Source organism: Aythya ferina (assembly GCF_964211825.1).
Source record: "Aythya ferina genome assembly, chromosome: 9".
Lineage (NCBI taxonomy): Eukaryota > Metazoa > Chordata > Aves > Anseriformes > Anatidae > Aythya > Aythya ferina.
In genome coordinates, this window is record NC_140305.1 from 13,196,769 (window position 1) to 13,210,433 (window position 13,665).

The window sequence follows — 13,665 nt, forward strand, 5'->3', positions numbered from 1 at the left end:
ACTTCATATAAGAAACCTTGAATTTGGGCACTTAAAATCACCAATATTCTCTAAAAATAAGAAACAGGCTTCTTAATGTTAAGAAAACTAATCAAAAGGTCCGCAGCATTTCTTTTTACTACTGTAGAGATTTCTTACATGTTTTCAATCTCCCAACTTTTGTTACAGGTTGAGTATAAACTGGGATTTCAGGTAGATAATCCCATGGCTATGGCTATGCCCCAGGCCAACATTTCTTTACAAGGAGAAGTTCCTCGCACCCTCTCAGGTAAACAGATCACCCCACGCCCCCAGACACATACAGCTAGCACTGCTAGAGCTTTCTGATGGTACTTGTCTCTTTCCAAAGTGTGTGTAGTGTTGCATAAAACCATAACCTTTCTCTATTAAATGTTATAAACTTACAGGTCTTCTGCAACAGTTATGACATTGCTGAAAGGGTATTATACATTGTGACTGCTAGTGTAAGAGTAACGTTTTTCCCCTTGTGTAGTGGAGGACGTTTCATTGAAATGAAACAATGTTTTTTGTGTTGTTATAGACACATGCATGTGTGTATATATATATATTTATATGCATCCATGTGCACACACAAATTTCCTTTCAACAATAATAATTAGCAATTGCATGGACTTAAAAAAAAAAAAAAAAAACAAAACAAAACACAGCTTTTAACTTTGCTAGCCTACAGAGACATCATTTCAAGATGTGTGGAAGTTGATAACATGTTAGAATTTATGGTAAGTTTAAAGTCAAGAAAACTATTCTGAATATGTATTAGCTGCTCTATAGAATTTGTACTAAAAACAAACGTGTTTGTTTCAGAAAGTGCACAAATGATCGTTGTTCCTTGATCGTTCAGTTATGGTTCCTCACTGCCTTGTGCTCTGTTAGATACACAAGTGGGAACAAAATGCATGTTTTGATGTTTTGGCTTTGTACCACTTCTTTGTGAAGGCAGAGACTAGGGAATTAGGCTTGTTGTGTCTGCTCTGCTGGCATCAATAATGCTGCTGTGTAAGCTAGAAAGTAAATACTGTACGATGAGTTTAAGCTTTGATTCCAGTCAGATTTGCAGAGACCAAAATATTTAAACTTAACTGTTGTAGAAAAAGCTGACCTTCATGGTGTTTGAGAAAGCAGTGAGGGAAATGGAAATTTTTGCATTTCTGCTCTAATGCAGTTTTATATTGTGAGAGCTCCAACGCTAGTGGAAGGCTAGTGATTTACCTCCATTTGCACGTTACTAAAATTATATCTGGAGGTAAACTTTTAATGTGGCTCACATAAGTAAATTTATTTCAAATTAAACTACTTAATGCTTTCATAGCTGTCAGAACTTACAAGACATAGACACTAAAATAGCATTTGTTTATTAATAGATTTTTTTTTTACAAAATGTACATTAAACATTGTTTATAAAGGCCCTTATGTATTTAATATTCTTTCACCATGATGTCTGAAATATGCTCAAACTTAATTGTAATGCCTGTTTGTTGTATCCTTGCAGTGTTTCGTGTCGAACTCTCCTGCACTGGCAGACTTGACTCTGAGGTCACAATACTGATGCAGCTCAACTTGACAATAAATTCATCCAAAAACATCACAGTTTTAAATTTCAAACGGAGGAAAATGTGCTACAAAAGTAAGACACTGTTTCAAATATTCAGTGGTTTTTAGTGTTAAAGCAGTATAGGAAAAAGATGTGGGAAGATGCACTTGTCCTTGGTCATGTAACAATCCACGAGAGTGAATTATGGAGAGGACAAGAAGTAACCAAGTAACGTTTTGATTTCCAGAGAAAAATGTGTGCAGTTGGTAGAAGCAGAAGCTGATGAATGAACAAATTCCCTAAGTGTTGTGCTGCAGTGTGACCTTCTCACATATATAGCAAAAAATATATATGTGTATTTTCTCTGTTGTACTTGCAAGGACGAAATCAGATTCTTCAAACCTGCAGCACTGTGAATATTCAAAGTTTCTTCTAAAAATTAACAGCCAAATCTACTTTATAAACTGAGATAAAACTAGCTACTTAATAAATGTGACCAGATGTTACTCTTTCAGACTTTGAGTACAAAATGATCTTAGTAGATTGATAATTCAGGCTTCAGGAATCCCAGATTGACTTTCCTGGGTTTTGACTTAAGAATCTGCAAGCACAATTTATTCTTGAATTGTTGCTATCTCCTGTTGCTGTTTCCTGGAAGTATTTTCATAGGCATCAAAAGAAGATTATTTTTGAGAATCCTGAGAGCTGTAATCTCCTTAAAAATGGCTTCTGTTTCCTGTCCTCAGGCAGCGTTTGAGCATGGCCACCTCTACACATTCCTCTCAGCACTGCTCAGTTTACATAGAGCCTTTGAGGACAGTAGTTAGGTTTCAGAGGGGAGCCTGCCACTTCCCTGGAGTCTGAATGTCCACGGATGCACTTTTGCAAAATGTGTATGAGAATGCGTGTGTGGCTTTTTACCACATAACACCGATACCCATGCTCCTTGTATTGATGTTATGACAAAATCATTCTTAATTCAAAATGTAGAATTAATTCTAGTAGAAACAGAGATCTTTCTGATACTGTTTAAGACAGAAAACTTACCTTTCGTTCATATTTTCTTGGGTACTTTTTCAAATGTTCTAAGTGGGGGAAATGTGGACTGTGTGTGTCTTCATACATTATTGAGATGCTAAGTGAGCTGAGGGGGTTTCCATAGGTACTGCACCAGCATCAGGGTGTGGGAAGTGGAGCCGCTTCTTAAATTATGCAGAAATAATTACAAAGATCACGTTTCTGTGGGTTCATAATCATGTCAATGGCTTTTTTGAAAGTTGTATGTGGAATGGTATACAGCATCGGGGGATTTCTAATTTAATTTAGTGCTTAAGTTAACAATATGCAGGAACTTGTGAGTGGTTTTGCTCGAGGCATTCCTAATACTTCCTCCTAAGGCTTAAAAAAAAAAAAAAAGCAAAACTCTCAGATCTTTTTTCCTTTTGCTTGATGTACTTTTTGACAAGTTTATCAGGCTGAACTAGCTTGCCAAGGAGTCGGAAGGGAACTGTACTGGGGAGGAGGCAGGTCTTTGCAGCTAGGAGCAGGAAGGGGGATGTGCAAGTGCATCTGGGCTTTTGCAGTCACGGAAATCCATGATACTGCCTCAGACGCATGTGAAACCTCAGTGAGGTTTATCTGAAGTAGCCTCCACAGCCTGTTTTCCCTTGGTTTGTCCCTCCTATGTTAGAGAGACCAGTAGTAAGCGTAATGAAGACATATCCCCTTCCTAAAGGACCATTTTCACCCCAGAACCCAAGCATTGTCTGTTTGGCTTTTATTTTTTTACTTTTTTTTTTAATATTTAAATTTCATCCTTCGGTTTTAAAACACTCATGGTTCCAGCATCAGATGAGAAGGCAAGGTGATCAGGGCTGCATTTCTTAACTTCTTCCTGGATGAGTTGCATTAGTCTGAGTAGTATTCATTGAACATTCAATTAATAAATGATTTCTTATCATACAGTAACCAATTATGTGAGGTTTTTGTTTTGTGACTGTATATATGCACTCTTACTCTCCACCTGCTTTTTCTACTATCTGCTGCTTTGGACTTTGTAGACAAGTCAAAGGGTTTTTAACTAGGTAGATCCAGTGGGTTCGGACATGGCCTCAGTGGACATGCATGTTAGTGATCACACATCTGACCTATGTGTCTTGAAGCCTGGTGATTTTTTTTTAATTTATTTATACAGTGGTTAGGAAATGGAAATCTAAAAATAACCATAGCCCTTAAGTCAACTTGCCTGTTTGGAAAAACAGGTTTGTTTTTCAAGAAATAGGCAATTGACTTTCTTTGAAGGACTTTAGTAATAAATACGTGCCGAACTTAACAGTTTTTTTCTCATCTGTTTAGAGCTTGAACCAGAAGTAAAATCTCCAACATCTGACAAAAATAGCAGCAAGGCTATCTGTAAGTAACTCTGAGTGTACCAGGTACTCCAAGTGTAAAGAAATGAAAAACTTGTGATGGTTTTTGTTTCTACAGCCTTCCCTATGAACATAAACCCCACTAAAATACCGGGTTTAGCAGAAACACCTGGGGAGTATTTGGTAACTTTAGCTGGGAGTATATCCTAGTGAAGAACTACTGTTCCTACTATTGTAACTTTTTTTTTTTAAATCGTGTCTCAGGGGCTCTGTTTTCCCATACATGACTCTGATCTGTCTTCTTGACTTCAGGACTTGTCTGGTTTGCTGTTTTGACTTGTCAGAATCAAATTAATAGAATTAGGTGGTTTCCTTTACTCTCACTCCACTTCTATCTGTCAGTGCCATTGATGGGCTGTGCTCAGCCTTTGTGGAACCCAAAATGTAAATGCTTTTCCCAATTTTCCCAAAATGCTTTTTGAAAGCAGCGGAGAGTTGCTTAGTTTCCCCTTCACCCCCCTCTGCCTCTTGCAGGGCAGTTGTTCTCCGCAACACCTTGTTGTAATCTACAGGTGGCTGGGGTTGCTCAGGGCCCCCTGATGATAAAGCAGCTAAGGCAAGACCTGCCACCTCCTGCTTCCAGTCCCTTTGCACTGTGTTGCACCCATGGTGCAGTTGCAGAATTTTGCCCTAAAGCTTTGTGTAGCTGAGAGCCTTTTGAGAAGGAGGCTTATCATTCTGTAGGAACCTGCCTTTTGTCCCAGCAAATAAATGGAGGCATTGAGTGACTGCTGGACTGTGCCCTGCCTTGCAGCAGCAGGAACCACCACTTTGAGGGGTACTGCAGTCTGCCTCTGTGCTGGCGTCATCTCCCAACTCCTGCTGGACCTGGGTGGTGGGGACACTTCGGGCGAGTCTGGGAGCAGTGCTGCCATCCTGCCATGTCAGCATGCTAGTTGATTTTTCTGAGAAAGGTTCAGTAACGTTTCACCTTTGTGTTTCAGTTGATCCTGTAAATGCAGCTCCCACCACTTCTACCCGCGTGTTCTACATCAGTGTAGGCGTGTGCTGCGCCGTTATATTCCTGGTGGCAATAATACTAGCTGTCCTGCATCTCCACAGTATGAAGAGGATAGAGTTGGATGACAGGTACGTATTCAAGGTTTTCCAGGCCATTTTTTGTGACAGAACTCCCAGGCTTGTGGGAATTCTGGCCTCCAAATTAGTCTTCTGTAGTGGCTTGCAATTTCTGTTCTCAATGTCAGCCTGCAGCAGTGACTACCTCTGCAGAGTTGTGCTGCGTGCTGTACTCCAGAAAGGCAGCAGTTGCAGATGCTCTGCTGGTTATGGTCTGGAGACTTGTGGCCCTCAGGTTTTTGCCAGAAGAATTGCGTGGATGATGTGCACAAGTGGTTGGTTACAAAACTGAAAATGTCTCTCTTCAAATGGGTTATCAATCCCATTAAACCAAAATGGCACGTGCACGAGAGGAGGACTTGCAATGTCAGCCCCAAGGGCAATACAGTTGGCATGTCCTTTACCTTTTTCATGTATTGAGCGGAGTTTTGCTGGGTGGGTTTAAACACTGAAGAGGAAAGCAGGGAGACTGAAGCTCTCTTGGAGGCTACGTGAACAATCTGCATTAGATGCAACTGTTAAGGATCCAAGGATTTTGAAACCGAACACTTCAGAAATGCAGTTGGGAATGTAGGTGGTCAGCACTGTTGAAAAAATAACCTTGAATGGTTTTTGTTCCTGCCTACGGTCTCTCAGGCTAGCTTGTCCTGCAGCTCAGACAGATGCCGACCTGTTTTTCTTTCAGTCTTTACTCTTTCTGTGTTCCCAGACCACTTGGTTTTGGGGGGATTCAGTGTGCCAAGTGTTAACAGTACCTGAAGGCTATTTCTCAGTGTCAGCTTTCCTGAATTCATTTGTTCCTAAATTGTCTAAATCTTTTAATCAGTAGTAGTTAAAGGATGTGCAGCTTTCTTTGTTCCATAAAGGAAAAGCATTAAATTTAGCATGTGAATATACGCATCTAAGAGTTTCTGAGAGTCTCAGTCTAGCAGCATTATTCTCCACTCCGTCATACTTGATTTTTGCAGCATGCACAAGAGCCAACAAAGACCCTGCAAAATGATCTTTCGGTGCTTGGCTGAGAAACTGCTTTAGTGTTTTAATTTAAACTGTCTCGCATTAGTAATAGATGTGATCAATGGCTGCTTGATGGAAAGGCTAGCCAAGGAATGTGTGAGAGAATAAACAACTTTTGATTTGTTTTTAAATAAGCTCAAAATGGCTCTGTAAAGAGGTTCTGAATCAACGATGATAATGTCATTAGGGTTAACAATGTCCCGGGAGCAAAAGAGGGTGAAAACCCCACTGCTATTGCTCTTAATTTCAAAAGGCAGAACTAAATAAAAATGAAAACGATTGTTAAATAAAAGCTACAAACAGGCAGCTGAGTTTATGGGCTGCATATGGACTATTTGAGAACATTGTATTGAAAGTTCAGTGCAAATGCTTCCATACCTCCTATCAAAGGCGCTTGAAAAAGTGCCAAGGAAAGTTGGCATGGCTTAACAGCAGGATAATGGGCGTTACTAAAAGCAAGAAGGCATCTTTCAAAAAGCTGAAATTTTGTCCAAGTGAGAAGATTTAACTTGTTTGTCTTTATGATCTTTCTTAAACCTAAAACCAGAGTAAAGCCAACCAAAAAAGTTGTTTCTCAAACTTGCAACAGGCATAAAACAAATGATTCTTTTTTCAGACTTGCCTGCAGCAGGAAGCCAGCCAGAGAAATCGGTACAGCTATTAGGTGATCAAGTTACAAAAGGAGTTTTTAGGGAAGATAAAGCCATAGCAGGAAAACAAAGCTCAAGTTCTGTGTTGGTGTTTAATGTGGTGACCATGGCAGAATGCTTCCTTCTGGGGGACTTGCTGGAGCATGAATCACAACGGGGAGCTTTGAAGATAGCACAAAAAGTTAAAATGAGTGGTAATAAGTTGCCAGCACCAGAGAATATTCTTTCAGAAACTAAAGGAAGTTAAGCTGGAATAGCTAGACCATCAGCTGTGCCTTTTAACCTTGTCCTAAAAAATATGCTGGAACCATATACCGGGAAGGCAATGAGTGTGGCAATAACTTAAAAAAAAATCTTGAGAGTTTTATGGCTGGTCTGGATCTCAGTAAGCCTGGTATTTTGTAGTGTGAGAATTAGTTTCTTTTCGAACAACAACAAAAATTAGTGATTATGGTACAGTGGGGAGAAATTGGCTTCTTTAAAGGAAGTCCTGCTCCAAAAACTTAACAGTGGGACTTGAGGGCATCAGCAAATACACGCAAAAAATCTTGCAGGGACAGCTAGCACTGCTAGCTCAGTGCTCAAGAGCAGCCCCAAAAGCAAATAAATGTTAACTGTGTGGCCATAGAGAGTTATACCCAAAAGCAATCGTGTTCTTTGTTCTGCTAACTGTGTCGGCAGTAGTGGAGACTACTCCGTAGTCTCCGAAAGGAGTGTGTGTGGGGACATGTTTGTGTGTGCTTGGGAGGGAGATCAAGAAGCTTGTTCCAGCCTTATCAACTGAGCTAATAACGGGTACTGTCTTTGCCTGCAGGGTTTCTCACCTGTTCTTAGTCCATTGCAGCTACAATAACTTTTTAAATAGCTTTTTTTTGGTAGTATTTTATCTTGTGGCTAAGGCAAGAAACATTTCACTACATCTTTGTGAAGTTTGTGTGTTTATTGAGTACTGTGTTCAGCTGTGGTCCTATCCTCCAAAAATCTCATTGTAGGACTTGTAGGAAGAGAAAAGAAGGGTGATGAGTGTGGATTGACAAAGTAGGCTAGTGAGAAACTTTAAAAAGGCCATTTGTCCAAAGTCCAGTCTGAAAAATTTTGTGCTTAATCTGATAATTTTGTATTTATTACAGTATCGAGCAGTTGTGTTCATGTCTATTTTTGTTTTTAAAACAGCATTAGTGACAGCAGTAGCTCCCAAGGTTTATCCCAACCTTCCACGCAGACAACGCAGTACTTGAGAGCCGATACACCAAACAATGCAACGCCAGTAACCAGTAAGTGTTAATCTAATTACAGAGCCTTGCAACAGACTGTCTTGGACCCAGCTGGAGTATTAGTGGTAGGGTCATACTGAGTCTGTATTCAGAAATACAGAAACAGAAGAGCAGGAAAAACTCCTGTCTCTATTAGTTTGTCTCTTTTGAGTTCATGGTGTGTGGTTCATGTGGTTTTATTTAGCCATGTCATAGTCAAGATTGAGGACTCCATAAGATCTGGGACATAGGATTCATCACATGAGTGTGATACTGCCTTTGGGTCAATGGGATATTCTCCCTGCACGTAGATCTGTCAGCGAGAAAGGCTGCCCCAGTGTCTGAAGCATCTGCTTTCTTAGTGCTGGAAAGAAGCTGACTTCTGCAGCATCAAGCAGAAGGTGGGATGGATCTGGCAGAGATAACAGTAAGGAAGGATCTGAATAGCCTTAGCCTGACCATTTGTTACTGACTGGAGACCAAAGCAAGTGACGTCGTTGACTCCTGATGGTTATTTTATTATTTTTGCCCTGTTGCTGCAACATGCAAAGAAACAGAATGGGGCAGAAAAACTTGACAAGGGTTATATATTTATGCCTCCTTTTTAACAGCTTTGCTTGAAAGAATACAGGGGGGAAAAAATATTTCCATAGAGAAATAGAGGGCGAGCAGTGAATTAAAAAAGAAGGGTGAAGCAGCAGTGATTTATATGCTCTGTGATGAACTGATATTAGCTGTGTTCTGAGCTAACTCAAATTCCTAACAATATTTGTTATTTGTCGAGTCTTTACTTCTGCAGTTATTGTCTGTCATCTCTAGGGGAGAAGTACCTCGTATAGCATAGTTCTAGTGAAGGGATCTTCCTGAGATAAGTAAGGAGGGATTGATGCAGCACTGGGTGTGCAGGTCAGTCTCATCTAAGGCTGGACTGACCATGAACATTTGCCTTGGCCCTTGTGCATACACACTGATCTCTTCTGACCGCTTCTGCAGAGCGACTGGCTTTTTGTTGACTTGGGTCTTTGAAATGGCACATAGCCTAGCTGTATGAGCGCTGGTGTTGGTGCTTGGAGGGGTATGGGTCTGCAGGACTGAACACTGAAAGAGAGCAGGACTTAGTCCAGACTAAATTGGCTGGCTCAAAGCACTGCTGGAGGGTCTGCTTTAAAAAATCTGAAAGTAGCCCAGGCTAAATTGGCTCAAATTTCTTCTAGAGCCTACTTTAAAAGATCTGAAGTGAGGTAAGGGTTTATGGTAAAAAGTGAGGGGAAAAATTGGGGGCCCAGCAGGAGGAGTGAACAGTCTCTGTTAATCTCAGTTGGCTGTTTCTTTCAGTAGAGTAGAAATTGCCAAGCTGAAATGGTACTGTGGTCCTTGAGATCTTTTCAGGAAGTGGCTTCTGTTGTCATCTGCTGCCACCAATGATTCTCTATCCTGTAATGCTTAAGAGTTTTGTATTAATAACCCGAAGAGTCTTTTTTTCAGCAATCTGATAAGTAGAAATGTCAATGTCTATCCTTTATACATTCTAATGTTTATCCTTTGGAGCTAGGTTAAAAACAATGATTAATGGCTTGATTTTTTATTTTTTTTTTATTTATAGCAACTAATAAGACCCCAAAATCTCTCCCATTTTTCTTCTGACTGCACTTAGTAGTGATACTAACCATCTGAAATCACAAGGGAGCAGTGCATGAGTATCACAATTACTGTTCAGCCCTAGTGTCTTCCTGTTTCCTGCCCAGGTGTGGAAGCAGGTGTTTACCTAGGACTGAACTCCTGCAGCTTTGGGAAAGTCTTGGCTTTCTTCTAAATTGAATGAATTACCTCCTGTAACAAAAGAGATTTTTGTAATCTGAGTTCATCTTCTATTTGTAGAAAGCTGCCTGGAAACTTTATATGGCAGAAGCATTAAGAGAAATGCATCTATTAAAAATTTCCTTTCCACATAGTTTGGAAGAAACCATGCTGTTAACATGTTATCAACCTCAGGTTTTCAGGTTGGCCCTCTAAGTGGCACTGTTTAGTTAAAATGATTCTTGGAAACTCATCAGTGAGCCTCATGCAAAACGGAAGACTAGAAAGCAAGGTAGCCTACAAACCAGGTCCTTATTGATGATTAAACTCTCCTCACCCAGATACATGTGGAAACAGCTGTAATGGCATCTGTTTGTTTAGTGTGTTCAGACCACGCTGCTTCAGAACGCCTTGTCTTTTAGGGGCAGGGGAACGCCCCCAGAAACAAAGGAAATGGTGAAAATGTATATAAGAAAAAAGATTGGATGCAGAAAATGAACAGGAGGATCACTGTTAGACCTTCGACAGTCGTTTTAACCTTGCATTCAATGACATTTAAATTTTAAAATTTATTGTCAGTGACTCTCAGGCTTTTTCTCTAATAATTCATGGTCTTGATCATGAAAAAAGTCAGGCCTCTTATGCCCAGAAGAGGGCACTGATATTTCTGGTTGTATTCCTGCTCCAGTGTTGGGGTAAGGTGTTTTCCTGATGCCACTAAGTCCTCCGGCAGTCTCCAGCCTCAGTCTTTACTTCCCTACTGGCAGGGAAGTGCAGCATTGTGTTAATCAGCTTCAGTACGCAAGAAGGAGCTTTATTTACCTGGTGTTAATAAATAAAGAGACTTGGTTGCGTGGCACTGTATAGAATTTGTGTGATTTTTTTTCTTCAGAGATTATTACATTCATGTGGCTTCTCCTGTTTTCTTTTTTTTTTTTTTTTGTTATCGTTTAATGCTCTACGTAACCTTAAGTACACACTGCTTGCATGTCTTTGTACCTGTAGGTGGTGCTGAGGTGAAGCAATGTGCTTGTGTTCTTATAATAAGGGTATTTATATTGGTTTGTTTGGCTCTGCTGGCTCCTCAGGTTATCCTACATTACGGATAGAGAAGAATGATCTTAAAAGTGTCACTCTCATGGAAGCAAAAGCTAAAGTGAAGGACATAGCCATCTCCAGGGAGAGGATAACTCTAAAGGATGTGCTCCAAGAAGGTATTTAAAGGACTCGGGACACTTGTTGGTTACAACAAGGGGTATATGTATGTATTTTTTATAGCTAGATTTTTCTGAAATTAATCACGGGTGATGTCTCAGGTCTTTATGACTTTGGTGGAGGTAAAGAATGATGGATGATGTTTGTATTTGGGGTGTGTGGGGTGTGGGGAAGCAGCTCCAGAATTTGTTAGAACAGGGGAGCGACTAATTGTGTAAAGTAAATAATTCAGGTTGTCTGTGTTTAATAACCTGGTTCTTTAAGAAAGAAAAATAAATGAAAGGGTGAGATGGCTAAGGAGTGAGGTAATCAGCTGAGGCTGTAGGTGGCAAAAACTCATTTCTGTAAATTGACAGATAACTTCATTTAAGGGGAAAAAAATGCCACTGTCATCTAAATTCAGTCAGTCTCCGCTTTTAGCTTCTACTCTGGACATCTAATCCACAGATGCAAAATTAACAGCTCTATTATGAAAAACGTGGTGATGACCCTTTTTTGATCTTGTTTAATGTTCATATCAGAAGTGTGCATATGCAGTAACAATGGGTTCTTGTTGATGTTGCATTTAGAAAATAGACTTAAATATTTAGGGGTTTTGCCTCTAATTGTTGCCACTGCAACTTCCAAGTCTGTGTCCCTGTCACCTGATGAGAAACCAAATTTTCCAAAGCTAGAGATGTGAGATACTAATCCCTTATAGGCAGAACTGCTAAGTGCTTTGCACCCCCCTTTGAAATACAACGGGAGAATGCTTTTCCATTTTTAGGAAGTAGCATTGTTCTCAATCCAATGGTTCTGCAGTAAGCTCTGTGCAGGTGAAGGATGTGTCTTGTGCTCCTGTATATTGTTTCTTGTCTGTAGCTGTAATGTTCAGAGCTATCTGATGACTGGATGTGTGATCACAAGCTGAGTTGGTGTCACAGCTGTCTCACAGAGCTGTTTTGCAGTCACATGGTAGATGATAGAAATTACTGCACTGTCCCTGTAAAGTATTTAGAAACCAGAAGATAGCCATACTTCATTCTAGGAGACGTACAGCCAGGCTAAGGCAATCCCTACAGAAGATCTTTCAGCCTAATCAAACAGGGCAAATCAACGGGAAAGGGATGTTAGGGGGGCCTGAAGTTGATGCACATGTTGGTGCCATCGTAATAGCATATTCAGAAAGAGTCACTAACTTGGTCTGTATAAAGCATTAATTCTGTGTGTTACCACACTGAGATTGTTCTTACTCCAGCTGTTTAACGTAGCTTTTCTTCCTGCAATATCTTTGTTAAAATATGTGAATGGAAAAATGTTGGAGACTGGAAAAACCAAAATAAAGCAAACAAAAAAACCTTCCAGCGGAGGTGAAACATTTGAATAATGTGATACTGTTTTTTCAATCTGTTCCATGTGTACTGGTTTGTTTGAATCCAGTACTTTTCTGTGAACGTTTCAAAAAAAAATGGTGTCTCTGAGGAATGTTTCAACCAGAGAATTCCTAACTAGTTGCGGGAGAAAAGGATGGAGCTGGAAGTTTTAGGGCAGGCAGTTAATGTGGACTGTGAATTGCAACAAACAGACCCATCATCAATACTGATGCTTAAATGGATTCTGTTGCTGTCATTGGTTCACTCCTGGCTTTTCTTTTTATATTTTCCACTCAAATTATCTAAAACTTTCAGCATCTACTACATATGGTTCTGGATCCAACTCCTGCTGGTGTAGCTGTGGTTGGGTTATTTATTGTCAGTAGTTCTATTGATTTAATAGGGCATTCAAGTATTGTACTTTGCCTTCCATTATTCAGAAGTATCTGCTATGGCTGATATGTTTTAAGGCAGTGTTTTCTGAATAAGTATTAAATTATGTCAATGTTATCAAAGTGTTTTAACTGCATAGTACTTACTGCTTTTTTTTTTTTTTTTTTCTTCATAGGTACATTTGGGCGCATTTTCCATGGAATTCTAATAGAGGAGAAGGACCCTAGTAAAGAGAAACAAGTTTTTGTCAAAACTGTTAAAGGTATGTTTACATAAAGGGTGTGTGTGTCCAGTTGTTCGGACTGTGGTACGTACTGAGTGTAACAAGTCCATCTTTAAAAACAATTAAGAAAAAGAATTCGAAAGGAAGCTGCTTAAAAATCAAAATCAATTTGGATGTTGTTGTCAGACATAGAAAAGAAATTTTATAAGGAAGAAGAATGTGTGTGTTCACCACTGCCTTTGGTTACTGCATCTTGGATACTTTTAGTTTAGTAATTCTTTTTGTAAAAATCTTATTTTTTTTTCCACTGGCATGGAAAAGTTATTTCCACCTACAGCCTTCCCCTCGCCTCCCAGTTGCTGAAAAGGCACCCCTTACGCATCCTAACATCTCCTATGAACATGGATGGCTGTACAGATGAGGCATGGTTTCTGTCAGCCTTGAACTCTGCAGCTAAAGCATGAGAATTATCATTTAGAATGGAATTTTTACAAATACAGCTTTTTTTTTCAAGAAATATGTTCAGTGATTTAAATCATAATTGGTAGGCTTTGGAAATGAGGTAAGTATAGATGGAAAGTGTATCACCTACGTCCTGTGGATTGTGTCCAGCATCTTCTCCATCTGTTAATCTGAGGTGTTCGTGTTATTTACATTGGGTATATTACGGCTGTTGTTTTTTCACAAAGTCTTTAATTCTTTCTTTT

General features: G+C 39.7%; 1 protein-coding gene across 2 annotated transcripts in view; it reads left to right on the forward strand.

The window, feature by feature from the left end:
• RYK (receptor like tyrosine kinase) overlaps positions 1-13,665 on the forward strand; it is a 55,074-nt gene that overhangs the window by 18,418 nt on the left and 22,991 nt on the right. Inside the window, exons 3-9 of one of the 2 annotated variants that reach the window (XM_084529653.1) lie at positions 169-268; positions 1,511-1,645; positions 3,908-3,964; positions 4,926-5,070; positions 7,899-7,999; positions 10,855-10,989; positions 12,911-12,997. In XM_084529653.1, the coding sequence (XP_084385779.1) occupies positions 169-268; positions 1,511-1,645; positions 3,908-3,964; positions 4,926-5,070; positions 7,899-7,999; positions 10,855-10,989; positions 12,911-12,997 (760 nt within the window). The remainder of the gene's footprint in view (positions 1-168; positions 269-1,510; positions 1,646-3,907; positions 3,965-4,925; positions 5,071-7,898; positions 8,000-10,854; positions 10,990-12,910; positions 12,998-13,665) is intronic. The other variant, XM_084529654.1, reaches the window with a different exon arrangement.